Below are 22884 nucleotides of genomic sequence, written 5' to 3' on the forward strand. Positions count from 1 at the left end.
GGCGTCGGCGGGGCGCGGAGGAACCGCGGCGGCGGCGGCCCCATCCTCGTCGCCTGCTCCGGCCGGGCCGCGTCCCGTCCTGGAGCCGTCGGGCATGGAGCCCTGGAAGCAGTGCGCGCAGTGGCTCATCCACTGCAAGGTGCTGCCGGCCAACCACCGGGTGACCTGGGACTCGGCGCAGGTGTTTGACCTGGCGCAGACCCTCCGCGATGGAGTCCTGCTGTGCCAGCTGCTCAACAACCTCCGGGCGCACTCCATCAACCTGAAGGAGATCAACCTGAGGCCGCAGATGTCCCAGGTAAGGAAGCCGGCGCGGGCGCCTCCGCCTCCGGCCGGCATCTCCCATTAATCACCCGGCTAATTTCTTTGTGTAGATGCAAACGTCTAGGTGCGCTCAGCTTGCCCTGCCTCCCAGCCTTCTGCTTTGGGAACCGCTCCGGCTTTTTGTACCTTGGCCTGGAGTGGTTTGGGGGGTTTAGGTCTTCAGTTGAATGCTGAAGTCCTGCGTCCGGGGACGGAATGAGGATTTCGTAAAGGCTTTCTGTGAGGCGGGAAAAAATAAACTGTCTTAGGGTGCCCTTCACCTACTTTGGTGTGTGTGTGTGTAGGGCAACAAAAGGAATTTGTTCAGCTATTTCTTAGAGTAACAATGGAGAGGTATAAACCGAGGTGATGGGGGTAATTTTTGCCTTTAGTCTGTTGTTTTGCTTTGCGTGTCGTCCCCATGTTTTCTTGAAAGAGGAACCATGACATAAATGATGACTCTAGGAAGTGGAGGGCGTTCCGGTACCGTTATCTGTACGGGAATGACACTGGGAGGAAGTGTCAAAGGGAGGAAAAGGGAGCACCGTGCAGCGGTTGCCCCCGAAAGCCCCCTGAGCTTTTGGCCAGCTGGCGAGCGAGGTTGTGTTTACAGTCTCCCCGAAGCCATGTGAGAAGGAGCGAGCCCCGTCTCTCCGAAGCGACTGGAAACCAGTTTCGCAAAGAGATTCTGCTTTCTTTCAATTCGGTGCTTGCTCAGGTGGTGGGGTTGGTGCAACCTTGGCTTCTGTGGCTGGAGCTTTGCCTGGAGGTGCCTCTTGGGTTAAAAACAACTCTGGGAGGCTGCGTGCATCCTAAAGTCAACTCAGAAGTCACGGCTCAGAGGAATAGTAGTTTTTGGTCCTGTCAGAAAGTTTCCATGCAGACAGATCTTGAACACGGCTCAGTACATCTCTTTTCTTTTTTGCATTATATAAAAAACTGTGCTCAACAGGGAGGAGGAGTCCCCTTCCATGACATTTTATCAGTAATCCTGAATGATAGTCTAAACTACTTAGCAACTAGAGCAGTGCCTTCTACAATGGAATTGACTCACAAAACTCAATAATCATGGATTTAAAGTTAGAGTACACACATTCAGCTCGTCTTGATGTCAGTGTTCCCTCAGGGGCCCTCTGCACCCCAGATGCTATATTCCTTGCCAATCCTATCTGCCTTCAGTCAGCCGGTGAGCAGTCCCCAAGACAGAACCGACTTGTAAGTGGTGAGAACCATATGATTTTAGAAGTGAGACCAGTTATTTTGTACTTTCCCATAATCCTGGGTGGTGATTGCCAGCTCTGTGGAGCCCTTCAAACTTGTCTCAATTCTGGATATCCTGTTAAGGGGTTAGCAGACATTTTCATTAAGCTGGAAGCTGCCATTGTGAGCAAAGTTCTCCTGGAGCTGCATTTGGCTATGAGTTTACCTGGCCGGTAGCCTCAGGAGGCAGTGTGGGTCAGGACGCCTTGGCCCATCAGCAGGGAATACAGTATTGTGTGCACTTCCTGAAACTTCAGTTTCCTGGAAACCTCAGGGGCTGTTCAATAAGTTCTCAATAGTCAATTTCTCCGGACAGCTGAGGTCCTCCCTCTTTTGATCTTCTGACCTTTATTTGGATGTTAAGAATGGATGAAAATACTTTCAAATGTGTTTATGGTCTTTGTAGAATATATGTGATAGAATTTAAATTTTTGATGACTGAGGATCATTGTAAGTCTCACTAATGAAAATCGAGCACAGATGATGCTCTAAGAATGGAATTCCCTACTAGGGGCACCACAGGGGGCACTACAGTGAGCACCTCAGGATCCTTGCCCTGTAAAGGAATTATTGCACTGTGCTATCAGATAAGTTACCAGGTTATAATGAGGTAAACAGCTAAATGACTTTACTTAGGCTGTTTTGCTTTTGGATTCTAAAGTGTGTCCAGCCCTGAGCTTTCTGTTTCCAAATTCAATGCAGTTTTCTTTGTAATGTCCTGTGAGTGAGGGCTTCTCTCAAAAGTGAACCCTGGAAGGCTACTGCCTGCATATGGTGATGTCTGTTTTGGCTTCCTTCTTGGTTCTTGACCACATTGCAGAGAGAGAAGGTGGCTGAACAGCTGAGCGCTGGGCAGATGAGTCTGTGTTACACAGGTTGTCATCAGGTCCTTAAGTGACGTTTACTATTTCATTAAACAAGCTGATCTGTTTAACATGCGTACAGTGCTCAGCACTTAATAGGTGTTCACTAGTGGTAAAATTAAAACTTTTTGTTTTTTGCTATTGTCAAAGAAAAGGTTACAATGAAAATTTTAAAAACAATTGTAAGGTCCTTTAGGCTGACCTATTTCTGGATCTAGCTTCTATCTTTCAAGCTGCTTCTAGTTATAAGGCTTCTAACTCATCAGCAATATTCATATTGTATCGTGAATAACCTGGTAACCCAGTGAAATCCTGACCTGCATCGCAGCAGACTTTATTCTTCTGAATTTAGAGATGGATGTCATTACCAGTACTTATTATGGCTACTGCCATTTCTAGTGTCTGAGTCCTTCTGTCCACCTGATTTAGGTTCTGTTGAAGATACTAATTTGAATTTCTTTAGTACATGATTTTTTAAGCTAGGAAATAACTAGAAGGCCTCACTTCAGAGTTTTGTGGCATTTGAGACTGTAATGAACAGATGTTGACAAAGGGAATTTTAGTTTGTTGATGTTTTGCTTATTGGCCGTTTTTAATTAGCCTGTAAGAAGTTATACAATGAGTAGCCCCTTTTGAGAAGAGTGTTTATTTCTAATCATGTGATTTCTTCCATTCTCTTACTGTTAGCCTTCTGCCTTGTTTGCCTTAACCGCCCCCCCCCCCAAATTGCTCAATTATAGGTTCGAATCTTGAGGTCTTAAGTTAATAATCCTTCAGAATAGAAATATAAATGAGATCCCAGTCTCCTGTTGTTCTTCCTGGCTATGGTGACCATCTCTTTTTAATCTTGCAATATTGGTAGAAGGAGGATCTTCTTCAGCTCCAAAATACATATATGTATTTCTTCATTTTTATTTGTTTTAGAGAGAACATGGGGGAGGGAGCAGAGGGAGAGAGAGAATGCCAAGCAGGCTCTGAGCCTGATGTGGGGCTTGAACTCACGAACCATGAGATCATGACCCGAGCTGAAACCAAGAGTCAGGTGCTTAATCGACTAAGCCCTCCAGGTGCCCCGAGATCTATCAATGAGATGATCTTAATCCTACTATTTTGTAATTTAAAATTTTTCTTTATTCCATGTCTTAGGATGAGAATAATATATTTGAATTTACTGACCATTTGGATATGGTATAGGTAAACCTTGAATTGTCTTAAAATGAATTGTTCAGGCTTTCAGGGCTCTTTAAGCAAATATCTGGTTCTGTGCGCTAGGCTCTGTTGTAGATACTGCTTGGAGCAATAAACAAATGCAACAAATGCTTGCCCTAAAAGGATTTATATTTTATGGGGGAGATGGACAATTAGGAATGCAAGGACTATGTAATGTCCCGTGAAGAGCTTTCAACCTGGTAACAGGCTAGAGCAGAATATCATTTGATTTTTATAGAAGGTAGTCAAGAAAGGCTTCTATGAGGGGGTAACAAGTGAGCAGGGACCTGGAGAGACAGAGGGAATACAGTAATATGGATGTTTGAAAGAAGAATATGCCCAGGAAGGGAATATCAAGTGCAAAGGTCCTGAGGTCAATTAAATGATAGATATACTGGAGGAAAAGCAAGGCCATTGTGACTAGAGGTGAGTGAGTGTGGAAAAGAGTGGTCACGATGAAGTCAGAGAAACTGGGAGCCAGCTTTTTAAGACTTATGTGTCATTATAAGGACTTTGACTTTGACTCTGAGTGAAGTGGGAAGTCCCCTGACCTGATTTACCTTTCAGCAGGGTCACTCTGGCTGTTCTGCTGTAGAACAGCAAGAATGGATGCAGTCAGGCTAATATAATAAAGTCACTTCAGCAAGAGGTGATGGCAGCTCTGACCAGAGTGGTAGCAGGGCAGTTAGTGAGAGATACTTTAGTTGGGGTATACTTTGAAGGGAGAGTCAGTAGTTTATATATTTATTTTTTAATGTTTATTTATCTTAGAGCATGGGTAGTGGAGAGGGGCAGAGGAAGAGAAAGAATCTTAAGCAGGTTCTGTGCTGGTGTTAAGAGCCTGGTGTAGGGTTCAGTCTCATGACTGTGAGAACATGACCTGAGTCGAAATCAAGAGTCAGATGCTTGGGGCGCCTGGGTGGCTCAGTCGGTTGAGCGTCCGGCTTTGGCTCAGGTCATGATTTCATGATTTGTGGGTTCGAGCCCTGCATGGGGCTCTGTGCTGACTGCTAGCTCAGAGCCTGGAGCCTACTTCAGATTCTGTGTCTCCCTCTCTTTCTGACCCTCCCCTGATCGCACTGTCTCTCTCTCTCTCTCTCTCTCAAAAATAAATAATAAGCATTAAAAAAAAAAAAGAGATGCTTAACTGACAGAGGCACCCAGGTGCCCCAGGAGTTTATTGGTGGAACCCAGATTATGAGAAGGGAGGAGCCAAGTATGACTCCAGAATTTTGGCCCAAGAAATTGGAAAGATGGAGTTGCCGTTACTGAGATGGGGAAGACTGGAGCAAGGATAGCCCTGGGTGGATATCTGGGAGGGGGGGGGGGTGGGAAGCCCTGGAGTGAGTTATGTTTGAAACACCCTGTAGACATCTAGTTGGAGATACTGAGCAGGCAGTGAAGTTGGGGATATAGATGTGAATTTGGGAGTCAGGGCATATAGGTGTTATTCACAATCATGAGATTGGATGAAATCTCCAAAAAGTAGTGTTTAGAAAGAAAAGGTTAAATAAGTGAGCCATTGGGCTTGCCCATGTGTCAAGGGTAGAAAGAGGAGAATCTATAAAGGAGCTGAGAGGAAATGGCCATGAGGCAGGAGGGAAATGAGCAGAGTGTGGTTTCAGGAAACCAAGCGAATATCGTGTCTCTGGGAGATAGAGCGAGCAGACATGTCACATGCTGCTGATAGATGGAGGAAAACAAGGATGGAAGACTGACTGTAAAAAAAAAATATTCTGGTAATCGGATAGAACAGATTTGGTGTGTGATGGGCAAACACCCTGTCGGAGAAGAGCAGGTAGGAGGAGAGGCTCTGTCCAGGGGGCCACACCCCTCTCTGGGAGTATTGTTGCTATATGGTGGCTTTTAGGGAAAAGAGGTCTAGAGGGTTATTTTCTTATCCACTAGAACTTTAATTTTTATACCTATTAAAAGAGCTCTTTTAGATTTAGATAAGTTTTATCCTATGGAAGTCTTGTATATGTATGTGTGGGAAAATGTATAAGAAAATATAAAATTTAATGTGTTCCTAAAATTTTTTTACTCAGATTGCTCCTCTTCTGAAAAGCATTTCCCCACTTCCTCTCAGTCATTGGTTGTCAGGTTTTTGTTTTTTTTTTTTTTTTTTTAAACTCTGAGCATCAAGTGTGGGTGACGCAGCCTTTCTAAAAGAGTATGCCAGTATTGTCCCCAGGAGTTCCCTTCCAGGCTACTAACACGCAGTTGGGTTTTGATGTTGTTCCTACTTTTCCAAAAAAGGCAAACAGAACTCTATTTTTGTTATACATAACTGTACAGTTTGAAAAGCTATGGTTATATTAGTTTTAGCACTAAGATGTGCATTCCAAATACATGTCTTCACTTCCTGCCCCCACCCCCCAAAGAGGTGATGCTGTGTAGAGATGATTGGGTTATACTGAAGGGAGGCAAAAAAAGGCAGTGATTGTCCAAAAGGAATGGTGTGTCCCATTACGGTTTTAATCAATTCAAAATAATGTCATTATTCAGTCTTGCTTTGCAGAAGTCCGTAACCTTTTTTTTCCATTTGTTAGAATATTCTCTTGGATAATCTGTCAGCAGAATGTTAAACTTGATGCCAATGTTAAGGCATATTAAGGCATTTTAAGTACTGGTTCCGTAGGATACTTGATGGCTTAACCTAGGCTCTCTAGGAGCCAGAGACTGGGATAAAGGATTAAAATGCTGAGACATTATTGGTGGTGAGGTACAATCCCATGCCTGCCAGTGTGAGGAAAATGGGAAAGGGTGTATGGGGTGTGTGTGTGTGTTTTAATGGGGAAAATCATATCCTGTTTGTAATGCAAACAGTTTTGATTCAGTATGTATACCAATTTCCTAATTTTCCAAAACATAATACAGCCTTTTCAAAATTAATTTTCTGAAACTCTCTATGGTATCTGACACGGCCTTTTCTGTTCCTTATGAAACTCTCCCTGGATTACCACCACGCAACACATTTCCTCATTCTCTCATTTCTTACTGTGTCCTTTGTTTCCTTTGCTGGTTTCTCTTTAAACATTCTAAGGAAATTTGAGTTGCCTCCTTCATTGTCTTTGTTCATATTCTCTTTCCTGTATCCTGTCCCATCACTGTAGTATGATCTACTTTTCATACCTTGAAGGCCCCAGATTCACATGGATATCCTATACCTACCTGGTTCCCACCTCCCCCTCTACTGGTAAAATGGTTTCATGGTTAAAGCAGTGACATTCACAGGATTGACTTCACTGGGCACAGTTCATCCCCAGCAGAGTGAAGGATGAACTTGATGGGATGGAACTGGGGGTGGGGCACGGCAATTGCTGAAGTTCCATCAGGGGAGGCAGGGGCCAGTGGATGCCATGCCAGAGAAAGGGCAGGACAGGAAGGCTAGAGAAGGGCCAAAAAGATGGACATGATGGAGAGTTGGAGTGGACAAGGCCTTGGGGCCTCTTCAATGCAGTGAGAGTCAGGAGAGATGAGCCTCTCTTTCTGGCTTAGGTGAAGGTGGGATTTGGGAGGGAGGGTAATAGGGAGGAGGTGCAGATTTCTGAGGGGAAGGGAGTGCATTGTTTTAAATATGGAGTTTGAAACTATTAGTAGTTGCCTTCTCTATCTCAGTGTTAAGTATTTTTTTTCCCTTACCACTCCTTTCTGGTTTATTCTAATACCTAAAATCCAACAGCAATCTTTTGAGCTCCTGCCACGTCTTCACTGCCTTCATGTCTTCATTCCCTTCCTCCTCAGTTTAAATACTGCAGCCATTATAATTCCAGCTTCTCTCGATTTGCAATACTTATTTGAGGAAAGTGCAACCCCGGTTAAATCAACTCTTCCACTTACTCCTTCCTGCAGCTTGGCTCCTGGATCTGGTGGAGGAAAAACCTGTGGCACGCAGACTATGCTTACTGTAAATTCATCATCCCTGACCATAGTGGACACCTATGCTCCCTAGCTTTACCCAGTCTTCTAGACCAGATGTTCTCAAAGTTCCGTCTGGGGACTTTTGACAGGGCCGTAGGTACCTTTTGGAGTTCCATAAGGTCAAGCATCTTTTTTATAATTAAGACATGATTTGCCCTTTATCTGATGGTCTCACAGGTGTATAGTGGAGCTTTGCAAAGGCTTCATGATGCCACTGATGTCATTGCTGAGATGGACCACGGATTATGTGCTTGTAGATATTTTAAAGATTTCTCAGTTGAGGATTCTAATATATTAAATGTTGGTAGATATAACCCCCATAAAGCTTCTGAGGCTTATCAGTAATTATGAGTGTAATAAAATCCTGAGACCAAAGAGTTTGTGAACTGTCTAGACCATTCACTATATGACTCACTCAGATGACTACTTGTACCTCTTTTTTTTGATTGTAGTTGACACACAATCTTACATTAATTTCAGGTGTACAGCATAGTAATTTGACAAGTCTGTGCATTATGCTGCGGTCACATGTGTAGCCACCATCTGTCCCCATGCAACACTATTACAATGCCATTGACTATATGTCCTGTACTGTACCTTTCATCTCATCCCTGTGACTTACTCCTTCCATAAGTGGAAGCCCGTATTTCCCTACTCTTCTTCACCTGTTTTGCCCATCCTCCCACATCCCTGGTACTTTTTCTTGTTGAAACCCCTTCACCTTTGTCTCCATTCTGCCCTCTCCTCTGGTGGCTTTGCTTCCTGTTCCACTGAGAAAACAGGACAGCTTCCTCAAGTTTTCAGCTGCTTGCATCTGTGCCCATAGATGGTGCTTTCTCCCCTGTTCTGTGGACTGATTGATGATCAGCGCTCCCAGCCACAGTCAGTCCCTTTGTGACTCTGTCCACATGGTTTCCTGCATCTTCAGTTCTCTCCTGAACCTTTCCATTTGAATGCACATATGCTATTAGTTGCCTCATTTGATTCAAGATATATTTTCAAGGTAGAGCCAGAAAAGCTTGCTTGGATATTGGGTGTGCTGGAGAGTGGCTGAGGATTCTAAGGGTTCACCTGAACTACTGGGGCAAGTGGTCAGTCTGTTATGATTATCTAATGGCTTTTTATGGACAGTGGGATAAAACCCAGACTCGTTAGTAAGCATGCAAAAACCTGTCGTCTAGTCCTGCTCCATCTCTCAAAGTTTTCTTCCACTCTGCACTCCTAAACTTGTGGCTTCTCAAATGAACTGTGCTGTTAAATGTCCTGTGTTACTGCATGTGCCCATTTCTCTGCTTGAAATGCCTTTATTTGTGTGGTTGAGGATTCCGTTCAAGAGTCACCCTGGCTGATCACCTGCTGCTTTGTGCCGTACTGTATAGTGTACATAGGTGGCACCCAGCATTCCTTGCACCACTCTACAACATTTTGTGTCCCTTCCAGGCTGTGACCTGCTTGAGGCTGCTGTAGGCTTCATTTATGTGCGTCTCTAGAAGTTGACACTAAGACTCCTACATAATACATACAAATAGGCATGAAGTACATTGATGGATGGGAAATGATATCTTTGTTTACTACCTTTTCAAACATCTGTACATTTTTAATAAGATGTACTTGGCACTATGTCATTAAAAATAAAAGACGTGTGTTCATTGAGTGGCATTACTAATAACAGATAACAACATTGCTTTACCAGTTACCACCTGAGTGACTTTGAGAAAGTGTCTAGACCTGTCTGTCCTTCTCCTTCCTCATATCTAAAAAAGGCATAATAAAGGAACCTGCCCCCTACTGTGGCTGTGAGGACTGAATGAATGAATTAGCTCTGTGAATGACACATAACAAATACTCACATGGTAATGACTTTTACTATGATTATCACTACTTATGCAGAAACATACAAGGCAGAGTGTTAACCCTTCCAGGAAGTATCTCCTTGTCACACCACCCTGGAACACTCACTATTAGTTATCTCCATGAGATAGCTCCTCTCCAAGGCTAAGAGTTTAGTAACTGGTACCAACAAGGAGTTGTTGAACAATCTTGGGATGAAGACAAGATTAGAATTAGAATGTTTAAAGCAAACTGAGTTCCTTTAGCAAGGCTATTGGCACATGAATATGAATTGGCGTGAATCTCCGCCTCCCCCCACCATTGTTCTCCTGTAGTCTTTGCTTATAGGAATGTTCTCAGATTGGTTTTGTGGTTATCAATAATAGTATCTCCATACTAGTTATGGAGGAATAATTTTAGTTTCAGAGTACTGAATCTATCAACCCGATGATTTGATGCACATTTATCCTCCTATGCAGAGTAAAATGGGAGAGCGACCTCTGACAGGTATATGATGTTGAAAGGAAATAAAATCAGAAAAACTGAGGAAACTTAATGAGAGCAGGAGTGCAACTGGTCTTTTTTGGCCTTTTAATACTGTGCCTGATGACACCTGGTCCTGAGCACGTGGTCATTTGATCTACTCCAGAATGGGGTCTGGAGTGACTGCGTTTGTTTCCCTGGTCAGCAGGAACACCACTGTTTTAAATGGCAGGCTTTCAAATGGTTGTCTTTTCTCCCTAGCCTTACAATAACCATTCTTCTTGTAAATTCATGGACACCTATTAGCTTTTGTTTAGAATATTCTATCACCCCTGCCCCTCACCGTTAACACAGATCCTGCATTGTATTAAGGGCTGTCACAAGTTTGCATTCTGCCTTCCCTCAGTCTTGAGAATTTAGTGGACAGAACCATGAACAGCAAAGTAGATCCTTTTTGTATAGAAAATTTAGAATTGTATTTTGTGCTGCTGTCTTAATGTGCTTTCAAAATATGTGTTGCAAGAATTGTAGTTAGCCTGAGTTGCTTGCTTAACAGGAAGCCAGCAGGATATGCTACTCACATGGGAGTTCTTTAAAGGGTCAATTAATATGGAATAGTCAATGAAACACTTGATACTCACCGTCCATGATTTTCAGAGTACTTGTCTCAGAATAGATCAGTAACAGCTGGCTTGAATAAACAAGCCACTGTGCCCACTAATGTCAGCAGCCTTTTCCTGGGAGCATGGGGGCAATATGGGTTAATGAAAAGGCTTTAGGTTAGGAGTCCGGAGACCTGAGTAAGAGGCCCAGCTCTGTCTCTAACATGTGACCTTACCAAATACCTGCTTTCTTTTTCTCTGCCTTCCATTCTTAAAGCAATAACCATGAATACTGACATATCAATAATATGCTGAATAGCAGCTAAAATATTTTTATACATATTTAGAGCTCATTAAGGAGGCATTATCATTTCATGAAGAGAGCTTTGGGACAAGACGGATATGTTTGAATCCCAGCTCTGGCACTTGATGCCTTTGGGAAAATTACTTGTTGAGTCTCAATTTTCTCATATTAAAGGCAAGAAAGAGTAAAATCTACTTGCAGGACTGTGGTGAGAAATAATTGTAAAATGCTTGGGGCATAGTAGGTACTCAACAAGATTTTATTTCCTTCTTCCTCTCCCACATCCTTGATCCTCACACGTGAAAGAGGCAGGAAGAACAAGATCTTATCACTGCTCTACAGAGAAGGAAATTGAAATGTGGACTGGATAAAGGACTTCTCTCAAGGTCACCCAGACAGGAAGTGGTGAAGACAGGACTTGAGTCCAATTGTCCTAATTCCAAATGCAGTGAAGTTTCCCATTCCTGCTCCCAAGCTGAGTGGTTAGATGGTGAATTGCATGAGGAAATGACTAGGAAAATGCTTGGGAAAAGCAAGGTCTGCCCTGCAAGTAAAAAATTACATTGTATTATTTTGCGCTGCATTTAAAATAGAAACATCTAAAATAATAAAACCAGTTTTCATGTATTTTAGAGTCTGAGTAGTTCATGATTATTTGCTTTTTGGCAATTTCATAGTTCTTCTGTTTTGTTTGGTTCTGTTTTTATGGGAATTTGTGCATATGAATTCATTAAGTCATCAATTTGTCTATTAAATATTAGGTTTTGTAGTAAATACCAAGAATTCAAAGGTAAATAAAACTCAGTCCCTGATTCTGCGTGGCTTTTAGTCTGTACAGGATGGATTTTACTTCAGACGTGCCCTTATAAAACAAGGGGTGGGTAGGAGGCCAGAGTTACAGTGAGTGAGCACAGCACATGCTTGGTAGAGGGTCATGCTTTTTTGGACGCATTGTTAATTTTGCTGATGTGCAGGGAATGACATGTTCACATGTTTGTATGGCTCAAGATATTTCTGTTCTTTCCGTAGATGTTTGTCCAGTACCTCCTATGTGCAGGACACTAGAGTCCTAAAGATAAATCTTAGGAACTTTGTGCTTTTTTTGTGGGGCTGGAAGAAAGCAGATTTGACCTCGAAGTCGGGACTTGCAAGAATGCAGAAAGGAGAAAGTCAGCCATTCATTGGATGCTGCAAGGCGGGTGCAGGAGTGCATGCAGCTGGGTGAGCGAGAGGCCACCAGGAAGAGGACAGAGACCTGAGTGGTTACAGGAGAGGAAGAGGCTTGAGAAACTGGGTGGGGAGAGTGTGTGTGAGATGAAGAATGTGCAAAGACATTGAGACCTCGGTGATGTCCCCAAGAGGACAGTTACTCTGAGCAGTGATGAAATATCCTCTGTAACCTTCATACTGGAATATGGCTGCACCATTTGCATTTGGCACGAAGATGTTAAGTCATAGGACTTTGGTATGTGGCCTGGACTGTTGGATGATGGCCTATTCCCTTGAATATCTTAAACAGTGAGGGAGCGGAGACTATAGAGTCAGACTGCACAATAGGTATCGAAAGCCATTTCCCTAGCCTGTTCTCACTCTGTCTGGAACATCCCGACTCGGTCCCTCTCACTCCCTCACAGCCAGTGTACCATTCAGTATCCTCCCAGTGCTGCTTAGTTGCAGTACCTCTTCCTTCCTTGGTCCATTAGTTCTTAACTGCGTGTTTCTGAGTCCTCCAGTGCATTCCACCTTCATCTCCAGTCCCCTTCACCTTCTATGATGTCAGATGGGCCTGTCAGTGCTGCCCCTGCCCCACAGTGTCCTCCTCCACTGGCTTTCCTGCTCTTGCTTCTGAGCTGGAGAGCTGACGGAGAGGCTTGCTCACCAGCAGGCTTTTACTGCCCAGCCTCACTGCAGTGGCCGCTGTGTTCGTCGCCTCTTTGCAATGCCTCCTGTGATTCTCTAGGCTTCTTATTTCCCCCAGTCAGACTCCAGCTTTCTAAATCCCAGACACTGAGTCCCCAACTCTCCCTCAGTCCCTACAATTTCACTTGGTTTTTATCCTTCCCAACCAGTCTTCCTGAGTTTTGTCCTCAGTCTTTCCCATTTACCCTCCATAATCATGACCAGTGTTACTAGAAGTGTCCCAAAGTTTACAAGCTATTGCTGCTTTCTTACGAGAGAGTTTTGGGTCTTGAAGAGTGTTTAATAAGTTAGAAGCCCAGAGAAGACCTGGTGTTATGAAAGCTTTGATTCTGAGAAATTGGACGCTGCATACTAGACCTGCCCTTTTTGGTTTGTGGCCTCCAGACCCCAGTAGTGTGCTTGGGTGAACATCCGCCAGTGAACCAGAAACTTGTCACCTTTCTCACTTCCCAGTGGCAACAAGGCTGCCTGTCCCCTCCTGTAGTCAGCTTATAGCACCTGCTATTTGCAAACCCCGCCCCCCCCACTCTTTTTTGGGGGGTGTTGTGGTGGGGTAATGTTATCATTCAGTTAATGTAACTTTACCATGTATACAGTGTTTGACAGAGAAAGGATAATTCTGTCACTTACTGATACTACAAAATGTAGATTTGGCAGAAAATTATTAAATTCCCTGGCATTTGACCCTCAAATGTGAAAAGGCATTTGTTGGCTAAAGGAAGTTAGTAAGCTTAGGCCATAGTCAGTGACACAAGAAATGCTTGAGTTCAGATTATTTATGATGACAGAGTACTTGAAAATGGAACCTTGTGTTTTCCTGTAAACTGTACTTGGGGATTCAGTAGAATTTAGCAATTCATCCTCAGTAAGGAGGAAACGGGTTGAAATTTCCAGACTTCAGAATGAGCACTAACATGAAAAATTTGGGTGCTCCTAGAGAGACCCTATTTAAGGGGAAAATGTGTCATAATTGTGTCCATTTCACACCTGTAAGTTCTAAAATGTGAAGTTGGACTCCTGGGAGTATTTATGTGTTAGCTCTGTTAGTTAAATCCTTTATTGAATCCTCCATCTTTCTGAATATATAGTTCCATTTAATGACCGTAATGAAGAGGAACGAGAAATTGGTAAAGGATCTATTTTTCCCCCTTCCATGTTTAAAAAGTGGTTCAGCAGTTTCAATGATGCATATAAATTAATTTCTTACCTATCTAGCTAGCCCTAAGTTATCTGACACCCATTTGGCCATTACCTAAAGCCTTACTGGGTTTTATATAAAATAAGCTAAATGAAAAAATGTGTGTTTGATAGTAACAATAATATCCTCACCTCTCTAGAGAAGAGAGAAGATAGATTTCGTATATTCCATTTAAATGCAAGAAGTTAAACTTGATTTATGCTAACCATCAGAGAGTTCTAGATTGTGACTTGAAGCCTAAGGACTTTTCATTTACACACTATTCTAATAAGCTTGTGAGGCAACGTTGTGTAGGGGAAAGCACCTGGCCTTGAAAGCATCAGCCTGGTTTGGGATCCTAGCTGTGCTGCTTGGTGATCTTGGGCAACTTAACCACTATGATCTTGTGTCCACATTTTTCCTATTTGCAGTGTTATAGGGATGAAATTAATTGTAGTAATGTACATTTGGTGTTTGGCACATAGTAGGTACTCAATAAATATACCATTCCTTTTCATTAAGCCTGTTTTTTATTTTTTTAAGCCTGTGTTTTTTATTTTTATTCTTTTTATAAATCCAGGAAGATTACAGGTTGTAAGTTAAACTGAGATAGAGGAACAGCTGAAAGTTAAATGGACAGTAGTAAAAATTCATAACCCATGGACTCAAGAACTCGAAAATCATATTAATCTTGGACTATGGAGAATGCTGCCAAACTAACCCCACATACTGCACTAGGCTCTGGGGAAGGATGGTCCCATTGAATGGACCATTATAGTAACTGATTGTATTGCTCAAGGAGTTCTACAATTATGGAGCTGGAAAAGTCCTCAGAGATAATTTTAGCTCAGTGCATTGGTTTTAAAAATGGGCTAAGGCCCATTTGATTTGTGCAATGATTTGTCCAAGGTTACTTGGTTTCCTGAAGAACAGGGCATTACTTTTCTTAGAATACTTAAGACCCAGGTCCTCAAGGGAAGTTCGTTTGTGTATTTATTTTTAAAGTATTTATTTTGACAGAAAGCTAGCATGAGCAGGGGAGGGGCAGAGAGAGAGGAAGAGAAAGAATCCCTAAGCAGGCTCTGCACTGTCAGCACAGAGCCTGGCATGGGGCTCAAACTCACAAACCGCAAGGTTGTGACCTGAGCAGAAGTCAAGAGTCAGATGCCTAACCGACCCTGCCACCCAGGTGCCCCCCTCAGAGAAATTTAAATCATGTTAATCCTTAAAAAAAATTGAGGGAAGATTGGAAAGTGCTTGAGTTTAGAATTTATGTGACGTTCTTATTATAGAAGATTTAATCTCTTGTATTCAGTGCCCTCTCCTTTCGTCTCTACCTTCCTCTATCCATCCATCCCTTGGATACAATAGTATAGGGGAATCCGTGGGGGTAGGGATATAAGGTCTCAGATCTTGGAGCTCAGAATATCCTAGGAGAACTGACAAAGCATTGGAAAATGATTACAGTTGACTCTTGAACAACACAAGGGGTTAGGGCATCGACCTCCTGTGCAGTTGAAAATCTGTGTGTAATTTTAGACTTCCCCAAAACTTAACCGCTAATAGCCTGTTGATCAGAAGAAGCCCTAGCATTGATTAACACATATGTATCATGCTGCATTCTTACAATAAATTAAGCTAGAGAAAAAATTAAGAAAATCATAAGGAAAAAATATGGTACTATACATACATGTATTCACAAAATCTCATGTAAGTGGACCCATGTAGTTCAAACCCATGTTATTCAAGGGTCAGTTATAAATAATAAATACTGTGAAATGAGATCTGTTGCTTAAAGGAGTAAACCTCAACCATCCAGAAACTTAACCACCCATAGTTTACTCAGTTTCTAAGAGAATTGAGGTTTTGCTCTTATAAGCCAGATAGTGTTTCAGATTCCCAAGAATACAAATATTTATGATAATACCAAAACACGTGATTTATCCTAGATCATGAGTTCCATGGAATTGTGGGCTATTTGTTCTTCAGCTTTGTTCTTAGCTTCGTACCTGGCACAGAGCGAGAGCTCCTATGAATGACTATTGAATAAATATTTAATGAATCCCTGCCACCAACTTTAATATTGGTTGAACAAGAATGCCAGATTTTGTGTCCCTCATCTTAATCACAATTTGTGTGTGTGTGTGTGTGTGTGTGTGTGTGTGTGTGTATAAAATTCACACTCCAATTGTCTTGCAGCGGCAGGCAGTGTGGTATATTGGAAGAACATGGACTTTAGCATCAGACAGGCCCAAGTTCAAATCATACCCCACTAGTTGAGCAACTGTGGGCAAATCCGTTACTCTCTCAGCATCTTCGTCTTGCCTGTGAAGTAGGGATGATTCTTCTTGCGTAGTGTTGTGGAGAGCAAGTGAACTCTGAGGCAAAATGTCAGGCATAGCGCTGGGGGCACGGCATGCACTTAGTGATGATGTGGGATTCTTTGTTTCTCCCACTTCATCAAATCTTCCCATGGTACAGGACTTTTCCCACAGTCCTTTTGAAATGGTAACCTCTGGTTGGTCTTCGGCAGATTTTTCTCTTATGTTGTATTCTATCTTCAGATATTTTGTTTAGGCTAATATAGAATCTAAAGGCCTTAGAATATTATGACTTTAAAAATAACTTACACATTTTCACTTACCTTAATGATGTTGGTGATTTCATATTTGACAACTGTGCTGTAACAAGAGAAAACCCTCTACTGGGAATTGGGAGACTTGCATTCAAATTCTGGCTCTGTCACTCATTAGCTTTGTGACCTCTGAGCCTCTTTTGGCTCATTTTTTCTGAACCTTCATTTTCTCCGTGATAACCAGGGGTTGGCATGGTGTACAGTTAAAGTCAATAGCTTTACAGTTAAAATTTTGTATTTGCTACTAATAACCTATGATCTAGGGTAGACTCTTTTCATTTATTTCTCTCTATTCCCTTAGTGGCCTCCAGAGAGTTATATGGTCTATACTACAGGTTGTCATGAGGATTAGATGAGATAATCTTCAACAAGTTCCTGCCTCTCAGCCTTGCACATTGTAAACTCTTAATCAGGAAGTAACAATGTCCGTCCTTCCACTGTATATGATTATAAGTAGTATTAATGTTGGTTTCCCTAGATAGTTGAGTGATCCACTAAGAGAACGTAATAATAATTATAGCTGAAGAATTTTAGAAAAGATTGAGTAATTTTCTCAGGATCATATAGGAAGTGATAATGAAATAGTATGCAGTTGTGAAAATAATAAATAGTCCACTTGATATACTCCCTGTGTATGTAGTCAGTCACTTGGATTACTTCCAATTTTTCTATTTTAATTTTTTTGTTTTCAAAAGTTTTATTTAGAGAGAGAAAGTGAGTGGGATAGGGGCAGAGAAAGAGAGAATCCCAAACAGGCTCCACACTGTCAGCACAGAGCCTGATGCAGGGTTCGAACTCACGAACTGTGAGATCATGACTTGACCCACAACCAAGAGTCAGACACTTAACTGACTGAGTCACCCAGTTCTTACCTTCTGTAGGTAGTATGATTATAATTGTCTTTGTGCAGATTTATTTCCCAATTTTGGATTGTTGCTTTCAGCTTTCTAAAGTGAATCTTCTAGGTCAAAGGTTATAAACATTCTTGCAGTTTGTGTTAATATGCTGACAGATGGTTTGTAGAAAAGTATTTCTCAATGACATAAGGGCAGATTTCTGAAGTCTTGGTTAAAAACAAGGGCTTTGGTATCATTTAGGTTAGATTCTTATTTATTTGCTGGATGGCTCTGAGCAAATTAACCTCACTAAATCTGTTTTCTCATCTGTAAGATGGGATGCAGGTAGCCACCTCACAATATCTCCATTTACTCAGCTTATCATCCTTAGAAGTATTTGTTTCAGGACTTGATGTTCCTTCCTGTTAGACCTAAGCCTCCTGATGGCAGAACCCATTTAGATTTATTCACTGCTGAATTCCTGGGAATGAGCACAATGCCCAGCACGTAGTGCTCAATAAATCTTTAGGAATGTATAAATAATTATGATAAATTATTAGCAGTAAGTATATAATAACTTATTAGCAATAAACACAAGAATTTTAGGTATAACTAAAAGTCTTTGTGATTTCAAATTGCTCTGAGAAAGTAAACATTGAAGTGTTTTCAAAGGAGCTTTTAAAAACCTAAATGTGTCTTATAATTTAGATCTTGTCTACTTTTTTTTTTTTGTAAACATAATCTTCCACGGTTAATAAGGGCAAGAGAAGTGGGCAAATACTTGTAGCAAGTGTAGTTTAGCATGGAGTAGTCTTTCCTCTTGGCCAACACTCTTCACCCAACACCTATAATAACATTACCTGACTCAGCCAGGAGGCTGGGTGGAGAATCATCTGAACCCAAATTGCAATAGGACTTAATGATGAAGATCAGCATTCTTAAAAGATTAAATTATGCCCAATACATTTCTGAGAACTCAAGAGCACCAACCATTTTGGTTTGCATTTCCCAGCCGTGCAGGCTGTTTTGTATTACATTGTTAACCTACACAAGTTCAAAGCTGCACTTTGTTCATTCAGAAAGCAAGGTCGTTATCTCATCTAGTCAAAGTTGTTGAACTTCTTTATCCAAAGCTCTCATTATGTACTGAGGATGTAATGAATTGACCTTATAAGAAAGGTAACTTTTGGAGGATAAACTCTTTTTTCATACTTCAAGTTTCTCTATGGAAGAACTTCTGTTAAAGCATTAGAGTAATACCTGCCTCTGGGTGTTTTCTTTGAGACCTACTTGCTTGCAGAGAGGGTGGTTGTTGTCTGGTCTCTTCTCATTCGTCAGGCAGGTGAAGCAGAGCAGGTCTGTCTTCAAGGGGAGGCCTACAGGGTGTGGGTTTCTAAAATTTTTTGTATACTTGGGGGATGGGGCTGGTTGAGGGGATCAAGAGGAGAGCTGGCATCTCTAAAAGTTCACATTTTCATCTGATTTCTGTATCTATTGCTCATTGAGTTTCTCACTCAGGAGGAGGAGGAACACTTATTACTTTGACGTTAGAGGATTAGGAGGAAGGTATTGCTCCTTTTAGTTACTTAGGATGGACTAGCATTTGCTGTTTTTTATATATTTTAGCCAAAGCAGTTGGCCAGGACTTCAAATTTCAAAAGTGACAGTGTTTTAAGAATGCTGTTGTTTTGAGTTTCCTCCTTTAAGTTCTGAATGAGGTCAACATAGGAAGTGATAAATTGGCTTTACCACATTCAGTTAATTTCATTCCAGGCCAAAGGAAGGCCCTGGAGGGACAAATCTTACATAATTGTGTAGTTTATCTAAGATCTTAACAGACTACCAATCATACAGCCAACCTCAACTTGACCCACTGCAAGCAGACCAAGAAAGCACCCTCTCTGCAGATGGGTGGGTCTCAAAGACAAGCAACTGGAAGGAACAGCTACATGCAGCCTAGGGGGATAGAAGCATTACTTTAATACTTCAGAAGTTCTTCCACACTGAAACAAGTGTTCTGTTTATTCTGGCTTTGTTAATTAAGTCCTGGCCATTGGATCATAAAACTGAAGCTTCACCTATGGAAGAGATGTAGATTTTATTACTTAAAAGGGAAAGGGAGCCTCCTTACCTGAGAAGTATGTGTTGTCTTCTTGGGTTTAGATAGACAGATGAGTGAAATAATTGTAAACTAAAACACCAAGAAGATGATTACTAAGCCCTTTGCCTGCAATGCCCAGATTCTAGGGATATTTAAGGAAATCAAGGACCTAGAGTGGTTTGAAAACATACTGGTCTTATCAGAAAAGGGGCAGTGGTAGACTGAAAAATCTAAGCCAGGAAAAAGGTGGATAGGTGGGATATGAAGGGAACAGGAGATTTTAAGCTAGGATAGATGGATATAAAAAGGAAAGGAGATTTACTCTTTGTGCCTACTTAGAAAGGGTAATGGGTTTCTAGAAATATAGCAAAGATCTGAAAGTTTTTCACAAAAACAAACAAACAAACTGCAAAGTACTCCTTTAATCATTCAGCTGGAGTTTGAAGTGGGAACAGCTGGAAACTTGCATAGCTCAAGGATGTGGACAGTTTTGCATCTTGTGCGCTGCATACAGATTTTTGCCAGTAGAGATTGAAATGCAGTGGATTCTCTTTTCACTGTGGAGCTTGGCCAGTGTTGACCTGTGGTTTGAGAAGGCACATTCATTCTATGGATAAAGTGTTTTTCTGTCCCTCTGGGCTTGTGGTGGTGGCCCTGGGATAGCAGTACCAACTGGTTATAATTTTTTTTTTTTTTTTTTGCATTTAAGAGGAAAGCCCTAAGGTATCAGCATAAAATACTGAAGGGTTGACTGAGTTCCAAGGTGACAAGTTGCTGTCATCGGGCAAACAGATATCACATGCACCCTGAAACAGCATGCCCAGGTTCTTCATGGAGTTAGCGTTGCAGGGGAAGGTGTGGGAAGGATGAAGCACATCCTAGGATAAATGTGGCTTGATGGGAGTAATACCTGGCTGGGATTATCTAACTTGGGAAGCTAGATAATTCATTTCTACCCAACCGCGATAGCTCTAAGGTAGAAGAGAAGGAAGGAGAGCCTCTGAGTCTTAAAAGGAAATTGGATTGGCAGAGAAAAATTAAATGGGAGGTTAAGCTCTACTTCTGGCAAAAGAAAGTACTGCGAAACTGGGCATAAAAATGCACAGGAATTTTATGTGTGGAGATGTCCATGCAAAGCTGTAGGTCCTCACAGGCCTCCAGGGACCTGGGCTTCAGAAACCATAGGAACATCTGGAGTCTTCACAGTTTAGATGGAGTAATGTGAGGACTAATGGATAGTCTTCCTTGGAAGACATTCCTCACAGCCCACAGCAATTACACAGAAAAGGCAGTTGCAACAGCATCTGTGGCCCAAGACTAAAAATTCCTGCTTATAATAGATTGTGGAGATGACTGTACTAGGCAGAGTGCACATTCAGTTCAGCACCTGGGTTCAGGGAGGAAGTAGAATATACGAAGTTTTGAACATGTAGGTGGGGATAGAAAGATTCCACAGTCAGGGCCCCAAGGGACAAGGACTGGCCTGATTGGAAATTACTACATTTTGAAGCAGGCAGGGATACCTCAGGGCCGTCCTGAGAGCAAAGACACTGTGCATGGATTGTCCCTCGAGTGTGCAAGTGCATAGGGCGAAAAGTAACCTGCTTGGAGATGTCCCCTACCTGAGTTTTTTTCCTTTCCTTTCCTTTCTCCTTTTTCCTTTCTCCTTTTTCCTTTTTCCTTTCCTTTCCTTTTTCCTTTCCTTTCTCCTTTCCTTTCCTGTGGTAAAATATACATAACATTAAATTACCATTTTAACCATTTAACTGTACAGTTCTTTGTCACTAAGTACATTCACATTGTGCGACCATCACCACCATCCATCCTCAGAACTTTTTCTTCTTCCCTAACTGAAACTCCTCTGTACCCATTATGTAGTAAACTTCCCCTAGGCCCTGGCAACTACCAGTTATTTTCTGCCTCCTGAATTTGACTATTTTGGGTTTCTCATGTAAGTAGAATCATACTTTTGTACATTTGTGACTGGCTTATTTCACCTAGCATAATATTCTCAAAATCAATGTTATAGCATTTCCGTTTTATATATATATATATATATATATATATATATATATATATAGCATTTCCATTATATTCACGTTTTGTCTATCCATTCATCTATCGATGTATACTTGTCCTCTTGGCATAGCATTACGGGCATCCTGGAAAAAGACTGTGCTCTTTTAAAAGGTTGTTATTGTTGACCTTCCCTGGAGTTTGTCACTTTTTTTTTTAACATTTATTTTTGAGAGAGAGAGAGGGGTAGGGGGACAGAGAGACAGGATCTGAAGCTGGCTCTGTGGTGTTAGCAAAGAACCTGTTGTGGGCCTTGAACTCCTGAACCATGAGCTCATGACCTGAGCTGAGGTCAGGTGTTTAACTGGTTGAGCCACCCAGGTGTGCCCCCTCTGGCACTGTCTTTGGAAGCATGTAAGTGGGTCTTGATTATACAAAGTTCCAGAAGCCCTTTTGCTTGGGGTATCTGCTCCAAGGTTGAGGATTGACTTTTCAGTTTGATGCATGTGGGGCCATGACTTGTGGCTCTTTAAAAGTGGGAGCATATAAAAAAGACAGGAGATAAAGCTGAATCAGTTTCAGAGGACTTGAAGGGAGTATATTCTCTATATTCTCTATTATAACTTGAAGATGCTAAAGAGCAACACTACTAGGAATCAAGAACTCCTCCAGGTGGGAGTAAATAGAGTGGGATGTTTAAGAGGATGAATTTGGACTTTGCATGCCTTTTATGTACTACTTCAAAATTCTCTCTGCCTAGCCTCTTATTCCAGCCACAGCCGTGGCAGCCAGTTCCCTGTAGGCTACCATGAACTTCACAGGTGCACCTGGAGAGCACCTTGCAATAGGACACTGGGTACCTCTACTTTTCTACCCTGCGCTTCTTTTTCTGGGTCTGTGGGAACTTGCTGGATATGTATGTGCAACTGGGAAGTGTTGGGTCAGCAGGGGGTTGGCTGCATTTGACCAATGGGGGATGAGAATAGTTGGTTATATTCTTTCTTTTTATCCACGGAGGACTTTGAGCTTGTGTGGCAGCCCTCTGTGGGCCCCTCTTTTGGAGCTACTTGCCTGCAGAGAAGGTATGTTCTAGTCTATTCTCTGCCATTAGGGTAATAAGTTATGGAGCAGACTCTGCCCCACTGGGGGTATTCTTCAGTTGTAGAAGTGGAATTTGTCCTCACTTGACTGCACACCTAAGCCCCTCTTCCTAATAGTTTTTAAGAATAAAAAGTGTGTCTGTAGGCCATCTGGATGTCCTCTTTGGAGAAGTGTCTGTTCATATCTTCTGCCCATTTCTTCACTGGATTATTTGTTTTGTGATTGTGAAGTTTGGTGAGTTCCTTGTACATTTTCGATATTAGCCCTTTATCTGATATGTCATTTGCAACTATCTTTTCCCATTCTGTCGGTTGCCTATT

General features: G+C 42.0%; 1 protein-coding gene across 1 annotated transcript in view; it reads left to right on the forward strand.

Moving 5' to 3' along the window:
* Positions 1-6: 6 nt before the first annotated feature.
* The window catches only part of VAV3 (vav guanine nucleotide exchange factor 3), a 350308-nt gene continuing 327430 nt past the window's right edge, over positions 7-22884 (forward strand). The window contains exon 1 of the mRNA XM_029947164.1: positions 7-298. Coding sequence (XP_029803024.1) covers positions 95-298 — 204 coding nt within the window. The 5' untranslated portion in view covers positions 7-94. The remainder of the gene's footprint in view (positions 299-22884) is intronic.

Source organism: Suricata suricatta, chromosome 8 (genome assembly GCF_006229205.1).
Source record: "Suricata suricatta isolate VVHF042 chromosome 8, meerkat_22Aug2017_6uvM2_HiC, whole genome shotgun sequence".
Taxonomy (NCBI): domain Eukaryota; kingdom Metazoa; phylum Chordata; class Mammalia; order Carnivora; family Herpestidae; genus Suricata; species Suricata suricatta.